Source organism: Nannobrachium achirus (assembly GCF_963921795.1).
Source record: "Nannobrachium achirus genome assembly, chromosome: 6".
Classification (NCBI taxonomy): domain Eukaryota; kingdom Metazoa; phylum Chordata; class Actinopteri; order Myctophiformes; family Myctophidae; genus Nannobrachium; species Nannobrachium achirus.
Genome location: NC_137815.1, coordinates 66945447 through 66961608, shown reverse-complemented (window position 1 = coordinate 66961608; position 16162 = coordinate 66945447). Strand labels below are relative to the sequence as shown.

Below are 16162 nucleotides of genomic sequence, written 5' to 3'. Positions count from 1 at the left end.
CATCATAGTTCTAGTGCTTGGTGTGAACAGACCATAACATCATAGTTCTAGTGCTTAGTGTGAACAGACCATAACATCATAGTTCTAGTGCTTAGTGTGAACAGACCATAACATCATAGTTCTAGTGCTTGGTGTGAACAACATAACATCATAGTTCTAGTGCTTGGTGTGAACAACATAACATCATAGTTCTAGTGCTTGGTGTGAACAACATAACATCATAGTTCTAGTGCTTAGTGTGAACAACATAACATCATAGTTCTAGTGCTTGGTGTGAACAACATAACATCATAGTTCTAGTGCTTAGTGTGAACAACATAACATCATAGTTCTAGTGCTTGGTGTGAACAACATAACATCATAGTTCTAGTGCTTAGTGTGAACAGACCATAACATCATAGTTCTAGTGCTTGGTGTGAACAACATAACATCATAGTTCTAGTGCTTAGTGTGAACAGACCATAACATCATAGTTCTAGTGCTTGGTGTGAACAACATAACATCATAGTTCTAGTGCTTGGTGTGAACAACATAACATCATAGTTCTAGTGCTTGGTGTGAACAACATAACATCATAGTTCTAGTGCTTGGTGTGAACAACATAACATCATAGTTCTAGTGCTTGGTGTGAACAACATAACATCATAGTTCTAGTGCTTGGTGTGAACAACATAACATCATAGTTCTAGTGCTTGGTGTGAACAACATAACATCATAGTTCTAGTGCTTGGTGTGAACAACATAACATCATAGTTCTAGTGCTTGGTGTGAACAACATAACATCATAGTTCTAGTGCTTGGTGTGAACAACATAACATCATAGTTCTAGTGCTTGGTGTGAACAACATAACATCATAGTTCTAGTGCTTGGTGTGAACAACATAACATCATAGTTCTAGTGCTTGGTGTGAACAGACCATAACATCATAGTTCTAGTGCTTGGTGTGAACAGACCCTTTTCTCAGGCATTGAATTAGTGCTGCACTTCAAGGTTTAACGAAAACATTTTGATCCAGACACGTCTGCCGATCGATGCTGCTCTGTATTTCTCATTTGTTCTCCTCCTCTTGCAATTTGTTGTCTTTGTCCTTCCTTCTCAAAATGCCCAGCAATGTTTGCCTTGTCAGTTTGCCTTGCAGCAGCTATGGGTCTTCAAGGGTCTTCAACAGGGGGTTTGGGACCCCCAGGGGGTCCTCAGAGTTACTACAGGGGGTCCTCCAAATCTTTGTGTGATAGAAGCTTTTTTTTTCTCCCTTTTTTATATTAACCACTTGAACCCTAGCATCCATATTCTAAGAACTTTAGCAAAAAATAGCAGATCTACAAGCTCACAAGGTGTTGTGAGCTTGTAGATCGGCTAAGAGGTTTGGTGTAGAGGGGGAAAAGAGCAAACTAAGTACAGTGAAAAGTCAAGTTTATTAAGTATTGACGGTTCAAGTGGTTAAATATCTGAAAACAATTTGACATGAATCCAAAATACACTGATGATTGTGCTGTCAAACAATGAAACTATATGGAATCTATTAACAGGTTGTGGGGGTCCCTGCTTCATTTCTCTCTCAACTAAGGGTTCCTTGGTCTGAAAACATTGAAGACCATCGATCGATCGATCTATCGATCTATCGATCTATCGATCTATCTAATTAAACATATCCATCTATCTATCTATCTATCTATCTATCTATCTATCTATCTATCTATCTATCTATCTATCTATCTATCTATCTATCTATCTTGTTGTAAATATGCATGTTTATAGAGGCTCTTTGTTTACAGTATGAATCGCCAGTTTGCCACACTGTCAGGCTTATCTTATTTTAATTAATGCTCAAATGGAAAAAAAAGTAACCTTGTTGCTTTTACTGGCGACAATGAGAATCAGACCTTTGGCAATTTCGGTCCCATTTCTCAGCTGAGGAAATCACACTTATCTTGTGATGGGTAAAAAAATGATTTAAACTATTTCACAAGTACTGCAAACAGAAGATAAAATGCTACGGTATATTGTGTACCGACATGATGAAAAATAATTTCCTGTGGCTTAATGGGCCTTTAACGGCTTAACAATACCTTATTGTTCCATTATTCTGGTGCTGATATGATTTATTGTGTTTTGGGGTGTTATTGTTGGTTGCTTGGTCTGCTGGCTGGCTCGCCCAATAGATGGTCATGATTTGATCTGCACGGCGGTACTGTTCTATCAAAGTGCCCGTGTCGCCCCTGGCTGTTGAGTCTGTCCGTGTCAGTCCATGATGATATACAGGGGCGTCACAAGGGTGGGGGGGGGGGAGTGGGACTGAGTTACCAGGGCCCAGGTTGGAGGGGCCCGAGGGGGCCTTCATTATTTTATACTTTAGCTATTGAACAATAACAGATATACAAGCTCACAGCGCGGCACTCGGTGCCGCGCTGTGAGCTTGTATATCTGCTATTTTTCGAGGATCTTTTTAGATCTGCTATTTTTGAAAAGTCGTGAAAATGTGTGCAAATCTTTGAATATATGTATTTTTTTGTAACTAAAACTTTGCTTCTGGGGGGTCCCTGGAACTAAATGTTTTGAGATGGGGGTCTGTGGCCAAATACATATCATTGTGGGGGTCCTTGACATGAAAAAGTTTGAGCACCACTGACATAGAAACATGGTTTAAAAAAAAAGAGAACATTATTCAAAGGCTTGCACACATTTTAAAAGATTTTTCAAAAATAGCAGATCTACAAGCTCACAGCGCGGCACTCAGTGTCGCGCTGTGAGCTTGTAGATCTGCTATTTTTTTAATATTTAAAGCACAAAATATGAGTGAATCCTTGTACCCAGGGCCCAGAATTTGGTGTGACACCCCTGCCTGTGTCCCCCCTGGCTGTTGAGTCTGTCCGTGTCAGTGGATGATCATAGCTAGTTGTGACTTTCTGTTTCAGCTGCCTGTCCGATCCATCACGATGGCAATCATTATCACACTCCCTGCAGACAAAGACGTGAACACCTGTCAGTGTGCAGAGGCCGTTTCTGGCCGTGGCGTCGTCATAGCACTGCTTCAACTTTGCACTGTAGGTTGAGGCAGACTTAAAGGGGCCCCACCATGAATTTCACATTTTGAATCTTTTTCTTGTTTTTTGGTCTTCCCTAAGCCTTGCCTTTCATTTCACTGATATTCTGAATGGGCGTGTCTGAACGGTACTCTTTTTTTGAAATCAGCCCCATGCTATGTCACAGGGGGCTCATTTCTATTGGGCCCCCTCGAGAAGGGGGCGGTACTTTTTGGGAGGCTATATTCTATTGAGACTATATATATGAGGTGGAACCATGAGGTAAGGTGGTACTAAAATTGGAACGATACAGAGAAGATTACGATTGACTCTACATGGTTCTCATCGTGGTTCTCTAATATTCTCTGTATCGTTCCAATTTTAGTCCAAAGACAGCACCCCTCTGCCAGCAAAGGGCACTTTGGTATTGCATCTGAAACGGCTTGGATTAGAGACAGACAGAAAATGAAATTTCAATATCCGGGTGGTTGTTTAGGCTAAAACCTGTATAAAACCAACCGTATTATGGACCAATATTTATATAAAATATATTTTTTGAAAAGCATGGTGGGGCGTCTTCAAGTGCCTTTCAGATGGGGCGCGGTTGCTGGCGATTATTTGGGCCGTGCGGAGAAGTTATCAGGGCGGCGAGGCAAGAAAGGTCCCGTGAAATTCCCACGCACGCGCTCGTTCATGCATGCGCTCGCAGGCGGCAAGAGCTGGATTGTGTTCGTTCATCTTTGTGAAACACCGCCAGGCATTTACTCGTGGAGCGAGTGTGTTTGTATCTCCACCAAAGCGCAATCCCCTCTGATCCAAGCGACAAAGCCAGCGGCAACCGCCGTCCGTCTTGTAAGGCTTTATACATGTGTCATTTCGGTTGACTGGAAATATGTCAACTGAAAAGGTCTGCCATGGATCACACTTCTCATAATCTGAATTGTGACCTACAGCGTGTGGCCTGTCACTCGCCCTCACTCGCCCCCAACTGTCGTTACACCATTACCGCTGATCCCAGCAAAGCAATTATGACAGGGGTCTTCAACAGGGGGTCCAGGACCCCTAGGGGGTTCTCAGAGTTACTACAGGGGGTCCTCCAAATTATTGAGTGATAGAATTTTTTTTCCCTCCTTTTTTATTATTAACCACTTGAACCCTAGTGTCCATATACTGAGAAAATAGCAGATCTACAAGCTCACAACGCCTTGCAGCGCGAGGTGTTGTGAGCTTGTAGATTGGCTATTTTTGGCTAAAAAGGGAAAAAGAGCAGACTAAGTACAGAATGAAAGGTCATGTTTAGTAAGTATTGACGGTTCAAGTGGTTAAATATCTGAAAACACAAATTGACATAAATCCCAAAAACACTGATGATCGTGCTGTCAAACAATGAAACTATATGGAATCTATGGGTTATGGGGGGTCCCTGCTTCATCTTTCACTCGACTAAGGGGTCCTTGACCTCAAAACGTTGAAGACCCCTGAATTACAACATATTCGGCAGCACAGCGACACAGAACACTTGAGATGTTAAATAAATAACAGAGAAGATATATTGTTTTACACTGTTAGATAATGTGGATTTCCTGGGGTGGATGACAAGAGGCAAACTCATGGTGTGTGAAGGAACGTGTTCACAGTGGTGTACGAGTCATGATTTATTGAAAGCTGGAGTATTTGTCCTCCCGCTGATAGCGCTATAATAAATGCCCTCCTCGTATCGACATCCTGTCAAATCAGTCACTTGGTGACCGTTAACGAGATCGTCTCCGTCCGCGCGGGGCAGTAAATATAACCATGTGGTTTGGCTGTTCCAGAGCAGTGTCTGCTTATCTGGCTAAGGCAGTGGTTCTCAACCTGTGGGTTCGAGACCCCCAGGGGGGTCTCTAAATTACTCAACAGTAAACAAACCAACATAAAAGTGTAAGCGTATAGAGGGTATCTGCACATTTCTAAAGTGACAATTTATAAATCGCTTCTAGCCTCATTTTCCTACTTGCATTGATCCAAAAAGACTGTCCATGGGGTCTATTAGGCAGAAATGCCCCTGTTGTCCAGTTTCCCCAGCAGAACCCAGCAGCTGTCATAGCATAGAGTGGAGCCTATAAAGCCTATCGCTTTTACACTATTTGTTGTGTTCAAAAGTGATTTTCTTTTTCATGAATGTGGTACTAGTTGTCATTACAAACACATCCATGCCTTGGTTGTCCCACACAATCCACCACAATCTCATAAATAATGTTTTGGGGTGAGCATTCGGCACAAGCGCCAATCAAAGTGACTGTACTGGCCAATCACATGGCATCTTTTCCGGGACTTGGCAAAACACATAAAAGCATAACATCTGTTTACTAGAGTGTGATGGCTTGTGTGGGACAACGATGACATGGATGTGTTTGTACTGACAGCTATACCACATTCCTGAAAAAATAAAAATACTTTTGACCACAACAAATAGTTTAAAGGCGATAGGCTTATAGGCTGCACTCTATGTTATGAGAGCTGCTGGGTTCTGCTGGGGAAACTGGACAACATTATTATTTATTCTAGAAGCTTGGACCCCATGGAGAAAATATTCAAGTTTTCATCCCAAACTAAATGTTTTGAGACCCACTGCTTCTGTGCATCACAAGACTTGTAACTTGCAAAGTAAGAAGTTGGTAATGGTTGTAACCCAGACTGTGACGGATTATAGAAAATCATTCAGTCATTCTTTAACAAATGAATGCAGTTATATGGTACTGTACTGTAGGGGCACCGCTGCCTTGATTAATGGAATGTGACAACAAATTTAAGCTCCATATGCAGATTAGTTTAACTTTTCTACTCTGAAATTGAGTCCCCAAGGGTGGTTTTGTGGAATGCACTGGTGTCCAAACACTTGTGATTTTTAATCGGTGAAACAGAGGTGAGAAGATCCAGTACTGTTTCTTAAAAGATGTTGGATAACTACAGACTACCAGTAAGACTCCCTATTCGGGAGAAAAGCGCCCGCCAGGTCGCATGCACAAACTTTAGAAGGCAATGGTAGCCAATCAGGAGGGAATATGGGAAATGGGACAGATCCATGTTGATGACATGACTTTAGAGATACTGTGTACCGCTTTGCGTGATTTTAGGGCAAAATCTGTAGGAGCAGTGTCCAAAAATGTGTTTTGCAAGAATTGGCCTCATGGTGGCGCTAGAAGAGGGCCATGTGAGAGGTGGAGGTTGTGTTTTGGCAGCCAAGGAGTGTGTGTGCAAAGTTTGGCATGGATAGGGGCAACGGTTGCGGAGATATGAGTAGGGCAAAAGTGTGACGTGACGTGTGACTGACTGACAGACTGCCTGACAGACTAACTGACTGACAGACTGACTGACTGACTGACAGCCGGTGGAGGTTTTGTTAGTAACTGCTACCTGACGGTCGCAATTATTTACACCGAAACACTAGTCATGCACTGCCTTATAGAATCAGTGGCATGCTTAACATTTAAATACCAATAGATTGTGTATTTGTACAACATACAGTATATTCAGCCAGTTATTCACTGTTTGATTCATTGATTGAAGAATTTATTAGGCGTTGGCATAGGAAAAGGTACAGTTTCATGACAGTACAGTTCACTGGTACAAGGTCAACTAAAAGTATACGCCCAAGAAAGCCCATGGCTTAAATTGAGATCCTGTTTTTAACCCATATAACATTGAATTGACAGACAGATAGAACACAGTACTATGAGGGAGATATCATCAGAAAAAAACACTCGTAAAAAACACAATGCAAGGATAGGCTATGTTTTCATTTACCAGTTGTGAGTAGCTGCCGCCTCTAAGTGGCTTTTCAGCTGTTTTAAAGGAGGGTAGGGATTCACGTTCCTTTATGGCCTTCCGTAGGGCGTTTGTTGACATACTGGACTTATTCATATTCACTGTTCATAGACTGTACACTAGGAAGACTCCTCAGGGCGACACACGACCATGTCTTGGCCTTCTGGCCAGTGTCTGGCCAGTGATGTACAGTATCGGACCAGTTACCCATATATGTAGACCCCTGGTACCCATATATGGAGATCAGAGCACACGAGGAGATCTGTCTAGGCAATCTAAGGCATTGTATTTTAAGACGGGCAATATTAAATCCTGTTGGTTATTGATTAGGCTAATCACCACAACCGAGAGAGGGAGGCGAACGGTGGCGTGTGTTTTTCATTCAGCCAAATCAGTCTCACTTGCATTTCCAAATCGTATCCTTTGACTGGCTTAACTGACACAAGGTAGGCTACTTATTATAACATAGCCTAGCCTACTTGTGTGGATGATATAGATACATTTTGTGAAATCTTGATAAAGGGAATTCTCTGTCTCCTCTCCTCTACACGTTGCCGACATGATGGCTGCGCTGCCACAGTGCCACTGACTATCCGAGAGACTGTTTGTTGGCAACATGTGGCGCGCTGCCCCAAAAGGATCGGCTAGGAGCGGAGGAGGTCGGCGCTCCAAGGAGCGGAGGAAAATCCTCGCTCCGAAGCCGCTCAGACCCATTTGAAAAGTCGCTCGCTCACGCTCACGTCAAAAACGGCCCGCTCCGCTCCCCGCGTCGCTCGCGCTCCACTCCGCTCGTATGCTCTGATGGAGATCCATGTACTGTATATGGAGATATGCTGTGAGGGCCCAAACATGCTTACTCAGTTATTTGTCATGTGAAAATCCTATGACGTCTATCACATCTGACATGATCATACATACAATCCCTTTTCATGCCCATACATGGAGATCCCTGTCTGAACCAGCCACACAGATAATGGGCTGTCTTCTTCCATATATGGGCATTCCCATATGAAGTCCTGTTAGATATGGGCTTAATATTGATGACATCAGGGATCTCCATATATGGGCATAAACGAGATTCTGTTAGAGTGGTTCCCATGACATCACAACATACAATCCCTTTCATGCCCATACTGTACATGGAGATCCTTGTCTGAACCAGCCACACAGATATGGGCTTTCTTCCTCCATATATGGGCATTCCCATATGAAGTCCTGATGTCACAGTGATGTGTCAGGGGAACCACAGCGTCAGGCGTTATAGACAGAGAGACGGACACGCTGGGACCGTTCACATACTAAACTGCCAATAAGCCATTCATATATTCATTGTTAATAGACTGAACATGTATCCATTCATTGTGCATTCCTATACTGTATAAATAATAGAAGCAGTCAGGCAGAGAGCGTACAGAGTGAGGATGTGGTTGACATGGTAACATTGTGCCACCACAGTGACTTGCTCTAAGCTGAATGGTAAGAAATGAATAAATTAGCAGTGGGCGAGAATGATCTGTTAAACAAGAAATCAAATGTATTTTTTTAGTCTCTGTGTCACCAGAGTCTGCTGGTCAAATGTGCTTTCAATTATGACAGGGGTCTGCAACAGCGGGTCCGGGACCCCTAGGGGATCCTCAGAGTTACTACAGGGGGTCCTCCAAAACTCTGTGTGATAGAAGCATTTTTCTCTCCTTTTTATATTAACCACTTGAACCCTAGTGTCCATATTCTGAGAACTGTAGCCAAAAATAGCAGATCTACAAGCTCACAACGCCTCGTGCTGCGAGGCGTTGTGAGCTTGTAGATCAGCTATTTTCGGCAAAGAGCTTTGGGGTAGAGAGAGTGAAAGGTCAAGTTTATTAAGTATTGACAGTTCAAGTGGTTAAATACAGTATCTGAAAACACAAATTGACATGAATCCAAAATACACTGATAATTGTGCTGTCAAACAATGAAACTATGGAATCTATGAGAAGGTTGTGGGACCCCTGAATTATGATATACAACCATCATATAGAGAGGCAAATGTCCAAACTGGGTATTTTCTTGCAACATAGTTTTAGTATTCGAAAACCCATCTATATTCTGTTTCTATACGGTCTCACATGCAGTGCGGGAGTTAGCATACTGATGGGTTAGAAATCCCTGTGGTGATTAAAAGTGCCAGTATCTGTCATTCTGAGATGAGATGAAGAGAGATTTTACTGGGCTCAAGCTGGGAAAATCTTATTAAGAACTCTCGCACACTGTGCAAGCACTATTTCATTCTTATATAAGACCTGTTCAATTGTGCATCAATGGAACAGAAAAGTGTACACGTTTCAATTGTATGCACTGAACTAAGTGCTGGGTAATAATGGGGAAAAATTATTTGGAGGCTGTTGAGTGACCTTAGCTCTCTGCAGCGTTCTACTCTACAACGTCACCTGCATGCAGTAGACGTGAGAGTTGTCAAGAAATGTCAGGCAATTTGGAGATTAATGCATCAATCTCTCTCCTGTGTACCTCCATAAAGAGGCTTTCCTACATTTCGTCACTGTCTGGCCAAAACCTCTTAACTCCATTTTTGAGTTTTTTTTGGCATAAATCAGGGCTATTGAACACCCTTTACAACTGAAGTGTTAGTTAAAATAATATTGAACCGATGGAAAGTAGTAAAAAGTGCTTAAAACCTCCTAACTCCACACTTTCTGCCAAACCAGCCTTACGCCACCCGATTTGCCCTCTCTTTGTTTCATAAATATGTGCTATTGAACACCCTTTACCTCTGTGTGTTGGTTAAAATCATATTGAACCAATGAAAAGTAGTAAAAAGCACTTCGGTCAAAACCTCCTAACTCCACTTGAGCTCATTTTCCCGAAAACAAACATTTTGGAGTTAGGAGGTTTCGGCCCTAGAGCAGAGATATGTACTTTCTCAAATGTAGCAAGCTTTACTGCACAATCTTTCGTATGCACTCTTACAGGACTCTTTACGACTCTCTCACATTTTAACAGTACTTATCTCACTGAGGTGTAACTGTTGCTTTCCTGTTCCTCCAGGTGGGATCTGCATCGCCCAGTCACTGAAGCTCCCTCACGAACACAAAACCTCCGACTACGACAAAATCATCCGTCTGCTCCTGGACACGCGCTACGCCAGGGCGGTCATCCTCTTTGCCTCTGATGAGGACATCAGGTATGTGATTTTCCTACATCCAAAGCAGGGGTGGGCAACTTTAGCCCCTTTTCCACTGCAAGGTGGAACCAGAACTTTCAGGAACCTGAAGTTTTTTTTTTCTTTTTTGTTTGTTTTGTTTCCATTGCGTACGGCCCGGTTCCAGACAAGGTTCCTGGAACCTTTTTTAGGATCTGCTCCTGAGGTAGAACTAAACTTTAGTTCTGGGAGGGGCCAGCAGCGCTGCTGGTCTTTTTTTGGGACCTTCCCGGATAGTTCTGGTTATATGGAAACATAAGCAGAACTTGGTCCCAGAACTTCACAGGTTCTTGAAAGTTCTTGGTTCTGGAAAGTTCTGGTTCTAGTTCTGGGTTGGCCCTACAGTGGAAATGGGTTTTTTGATGATAGAGAGGGCCTCTATATTTCCACGCTTATTCCAGAGAGCCACATTGCATTGCTGTCAGGCAGAAACCATCTCCATATTCTAACCTTTTTTCATAAATTCATGTCCTACTTCATGGTTCTATTATGTCACACAGAAGTAGCAAAAATAGCCGACCTACAAGCTCAAAGTATGTCTTGTCGCGCCGCGTTTTGAGAGCTTGTAGATTGTCTATTTTTTAATTGGAATCCTGTATTCTTTTGCTATTTTTCCAGCATCATCTTTTTTTTTATCTCAGCAAAGGTGAGTGAGCAAACTGAGTAATTGCGCAGTAGAAAGGGCTTATATATTAATATCCATTCCAAGTTGTTTTAGTCGTTGCTCATGAGGTTGAACTTTATAAATGATTGTCTTATTCTCAATACACGCTATTACTTATAACGTACAGTGGATCCATCAGTGACGTTCTCGCTTGCCAAAGTAAGCTGATCTACAAGTTCCCAGTTACCTTTTATGGTGTTAAAATGATGGTGGATGTTCTACACCAGTTGTTCTCAACCTGTGGGTCGGGGTCCCCAAATATTTTTTGGGCAGTCCCCAGATGATTAACTTTGTGTGCAACATTGTTTTCTCACTCAACAGTAAACAAACCAACATAAAATGTAGGTGTAAAGAGGGTATCTGCACATTTCTAAATTTTAGGACTTAAACTCTAAAATGACAAATTAAACTTTGGCCAAATTGTCAAATATTAGAGGCAGAATTTAGGAAAATAACCGATCTACATGCTCACAATGCCTCAACTATTAGTGCTCGTCAGGGTTAAAATAAGATTATTTCACGCCTGAAAAGGTTTTGAACCACTATTCTACACAAGGTGAAACAAACTCTGACGACATATGATGCTTCGAATGAAAGGCAATAAGAAGGAGTCCCCATGACTTGCTCCTACAAGTGCAAAATGTTTCAACTCCCTCCCAGACTTTTGATGCTATGAATATTGCTGGCATGCTGAGACCTTATAAGGTAATCAAAATTGATATTCACCATATTGTTCAGGGTCTGTCAATTTTAAAGCTTACAGTGTTTAGAGGCATATAGTTTGTGGCTGCGGCTGAGTTACTTACAGGCACAATACGAGGTGGGAGGGTTTTACATTAGCTATAAAGTTTATATGATACGAGGTGCTCGTGCCACCCACATTGTCAGGGCAATGCATGCACGCACGCACACACACACTCAAAATGTTTAATGGCAATCGGACACTGTGTTCATGATTTGAGACATTTTGTTCAAACCGGGCCACTCCTGCAAACTTTGGAAGCCAGTCTTAGCCAATCAGGATGGAATATGAAAAGAATCTGCCTCCTGGTGACACTATAAAAGGCAGATGTTCACGCTGATCGGACAAAGCAAAACTGACTCTTGAGCATGCAAAGACTCATTCATGTGCGATGTCTTGTTAGTGTGGTGGCTATAGGCAACAGACTATTGTTCTCGGTTCGAGAATTTCTTTTCCAGCAAAGTTAACCTGCTTTTTGTTTAAGGGATATTTCACTTACAAAAAAACTTTTGGTCATTTTATCATCTAAGCCGGCTTTTATGAACACCCTGAACAGTTTTTAATGTGCTTCATTCAATATTTAGATATTTGATGTAAATGCTATCAGTCCTCCTCACACGGCCTGCTCACGTATTAGGAGGGTAGTATGAGTCACCAGAAAAAAATAATGGGTGTTTTTAATGAATCTATCATGGTCTATGGATCTATCATGTCTATGGGGCCCTCCTCCTGGAGGAGAAGGACTGATAACATTTACATCAAATATCTAAATATTGAATGAAGCAAATTCAATCTGTTCAGGGTGTTAATAAAAGCCTGATTACACGATAAAATGTCCAAAAGTTTTTTTGAAAGTGAAATATCCCTTTAACCTTTTGACTTAACTGAAGCTATCTGGGTTGTAAGGCCAGATAGCCAGGACAATGTAATGTCCATGTTAACCTTTTAACTGAAGTTATCTGGGTTGTAAGGCCCGATATCTTGGACAATATAGTGTCCAATCAGACAGGATTCACTTATCACAATATCTAATATAAATGGTAAGATGGAATTAATTTCCCGGTGGATTCCTCGCAACTTGTGTCAGTGCAACCACACTTGCAATTTCCCAGAATGTGACCTTCCTAGTTTTATACTGCATCAAGTGTACATTCTTTAATACACAATGGCATCATTTCAGTGATTGTTTACTCTTTAAAATGTTATCCCATGATTTTGTAACCAATTTTCCCACCCAGTGTCAATTGTCTAATGCAGGGGTCTTCAACAGGGGGTCCACGACCCCTAGGGGGTCCGCGGAGGTACTGCAGGGGGTCCGCGAAATTATTGCTTAAAAAAAAAAAAAAAGATTTCAAAAAATGTTTTTTTTATTTTTTTTTACATTTATGTTAAAAAATAAATCATGATTCTATCCATTTTGAACAGCTTGAATACATGATTACTATGCAATTGACAGATTGTTGATATTATTGACATTGGTTCTCAGTTAATAAGTAGTATGTTTAGAAATGGTAGTACGGCCCACCATGCTCGCTGTAACTTGTACATGTTTAAAATAAAAAATATGTCGTAGCCCTGACCCCCGCACCCTACGAGGTGGTAGGGGGTCCCTGCTCCATCTCCCCATCAGTTTGGGGGTCCCCGGCCTGAAAACGTTGAAGACCCCTGGACTCTAATGTAATCCTGGGCTCTACACTCTGCCTCTGCCAACCTGGGGAGAGCAACGGACTGACCTCATGCTTCCTTCTATGCATGAGGAGTCCAAGCCGCTTTTTTTCACCTGACGGGGGGGGGGGGGGGGGAGACACATGCCCCTAGCGACCATAGCGTCCCCAACGGGAATTGAATCCTTCTAGCTGTGAGGCGACAGTGCTACCGACTGCGCCACCGTGGCCCTCACTGTAACCCCCAGTGTTTGTTAATGACTAAAATGTTGTATTTATTTGTTTTCAGGGGCCTCCTGAATGCTAGTAAGCGAGCGGACCAGGTGGGTCATTTCCTGTGGATCGGCTCAGACAGTTGGGGGGCCAAGAACAGCCCTATCCACCAGCTGGAAGATGCTGCTGTGGGAGCTGTCACCATATTGCCAAAGAGAACCACCATTAGTGGTAAGTTTTCTTTGTTATTCCATGGGTCCATCAAAATAAGGTAAAATCATGAAAATCGGTGGCGGAGTTGCTAGTTATAAAAATATATGAGCAGATATACGGGTCATAATATCGATTCCTTTCCCATCTACAGCTGCTCCTGTCCGTAGGCTAGAGTTAGTGTGTTCACCGCAACAAGCAGGCACACATGATGATGACATGACAGTGACAGCAGCATTACAGTATATCTGAATGGGGCATAACATGGGCCCTCTCCTGCAATGTGATTAGTACAGTGGTTTCCAAGATTAGCTGGGAATGTGCACAGACGCACGCACGCACGCACGCACGCACGCACACACACACACACACACACACACACACACACACACACACACACACACACACACACACACACACACACACACACACTTCTTTATATGGAGCTATTCCTGATGAAGGTATTTCGCACACAAGTAGGCTATGCATGGCCACAAGTGCACAAGGCGCAAATTGGCACCTCGACAGAGTACAGTCTAGTTTATTCCTGTTGTCTATTTGGAAGTGCCCAGGTAAATTAGTTTTTAACTTGGCATCACAAATACGTGTGGTGTTGTGAAACCTACATGCCTGAGCCACCAGCATGAGCCTTATGCCTGCTATTGAAGCCATTGTCACGGCAATCATTCATCATGAGGCATCCAAGTGGGGCAGAGAAATAACCACAGCACCACCTCACCTCCACGCCACTATAGGCCTATCGTCACTGTCGGGCAGAAAAACTTGTATCTCCAACTTTCGTATGTTTCTTCGTAAAGTAGAGCCCTGGCTGCTTCATCATACGAGACTGTCACATAGAAACTAGTGAAAATAGCAGATCTACACAAAACGCCTCGCGGCGCGAGGTGTTGTGCGCTTGTAGATCGGCTATTTTCACTATAGAGGTTGACATTATTGCCGTGACAGCCCATAGATTCAAACAGGAAAGTCCTATCTGATTGCATTAAACCGCGTTAAACAACGTTAGACTCACCTTGCCACTCGATTTGCCATTCACTTTACCCAGCAAGCACGGTCAGGACCTGGACCAATCAGTGACGTCTCGATTGGGGCCAGATCACAGCCCATATGGGGATGACGTCATTACCAGGACGTCATATGGACTTTTTAGTTTGACAGGATTTATGTTGGTTGAAATCAGGTGATAATCTAGGCCAGATAAATATCATAACTAGTTAGATATGTCCCAGAATATAACCTTATATGCTCATATTTCAACTAACATTACAAACAATAACAATAATCCTATCAAGATCATCCCCACATGGGCTGTGATCTGGCCCCAATCGAGACGTCACTGATTGGTCCAGGTCCTGACATGCTTGCTGGGTATACATGTGCATATCCTCTATTTTAAATATATATTTTTTAAATGATAAATTCAAAACAGAACGGTTTTTGACATACAAGGTTTCCACCCAGCAATGACAACATCCCAGCAGTGGGGGCCTCAGGCTCAGCCTGGGTGCTCCAACAAACATACTTGTCAGTGTTCACAGGTGGGTAAGTCAGCAGGGGGATTACTATATATACTGGTAGGTCAGGCTACCTGCTCAGCTGGGCCCGGGAGAGGAGAGGGTCCTGGAAAGATAGCGTGACCCTCCATGCACATCACAGCCTCCCAGTGACACTCCTCACTGTCAGGTGAAAAGATATCGCTGTTATGTGGTTGTATTCACCGTCCCCTGCTTTTCACACCAGCAGGGACTTTTTTTTCCTTTGTCGTGTAGCTGTCTGGTCATGCCATGCCTATACAGGTTTATAGCTGCTGCTTGTGGCCGTTGCTGTCCGTATGATACAGGCATGTGCACACAGACACCAAAGGAATGCCGTTTTTACTATGGTGAAAGAAATGCAAATGCCCTCTTTCCATACCATACCTGAAGGCGGCATTCAAGAGAATTGCCTTATTTTCACCAAAATGCCCTTTTAGAAATGTCAGCCCCTGCCTCTCTTAACATTCTCTGCACGTCCCTGGTCTGATACCATTCAAACCAGAACAGTGATTCACTTGATTTTACGTGCATATCATAAAAAGGACAGGTCACATGACGGGAAAATGGAGCTTCCCTTAGATAAGTGTCCTTGTGTTTCCCCTATTATTGATGACAAAACAGAAACCACGTTGATGGCTCTTCCTCCAAGCTGTGATTAATATCAACTAAGTCAAAACGTTGTGTAGCGGCAGAACGTCACCTTGTCGTCAGGCACCTCTCAGCTGGCTGTTATTACATCCTTTGTCTCTCTTTGTCTAGCCGTGCTTATTGGCAATAAATGTCCCCCAGTCGATTTGTCTTGTTATCGCTGCCGGTGTGAGCGCACGGCGGAGGTTGGCAGTAAGCGAGGACAGCAGTATGCACGGGGGGAAATGACAGTGACTAAATTGTGGGGAAAATGGAAATAAACAGACGGCCAAAAACAAAAGACAATCATTCATCACAAATTCAGACCTTTCCGTCTCTTCAGACACTCAGTTTCTCGCGCCTGTATAGTGTTTGTGCTAATATACAGTACTACAATACAAGGTCTGACAGTGAGCTAGGCTCCCAAAATGGGAGATGGAACTTTTTGTCAGTAACCTT

At 42.8% G+C, this 16162-nt stretch overlaps 1 protein-coding gene across 1 annotated transcript in view; it reads left to right on the top strand.

Moving 5' to 3' along the window:
* Positions 1-16162, top strand: part of LOC308287593 (metabotropic glutamate receptor 7-like) — a gene marked incomplete at its 5' end in the record, with an annotated part of 266695 nt that overhangs the window by 91623 nt on the left and 158910 nt on the right. Inside the window, 2 exons of the mRNA XM_080728818.1 lie at positions 9874-10009; positions 13387-13541. Coding sequence (XP_080584944.1) covers positions 9874-10009; positions 13387-13541 — 291 coding nt within the window. The remainder of the gene's footprint in view (positions 1-9873; positions 10010-13386; positions 13542-16162) is intronic.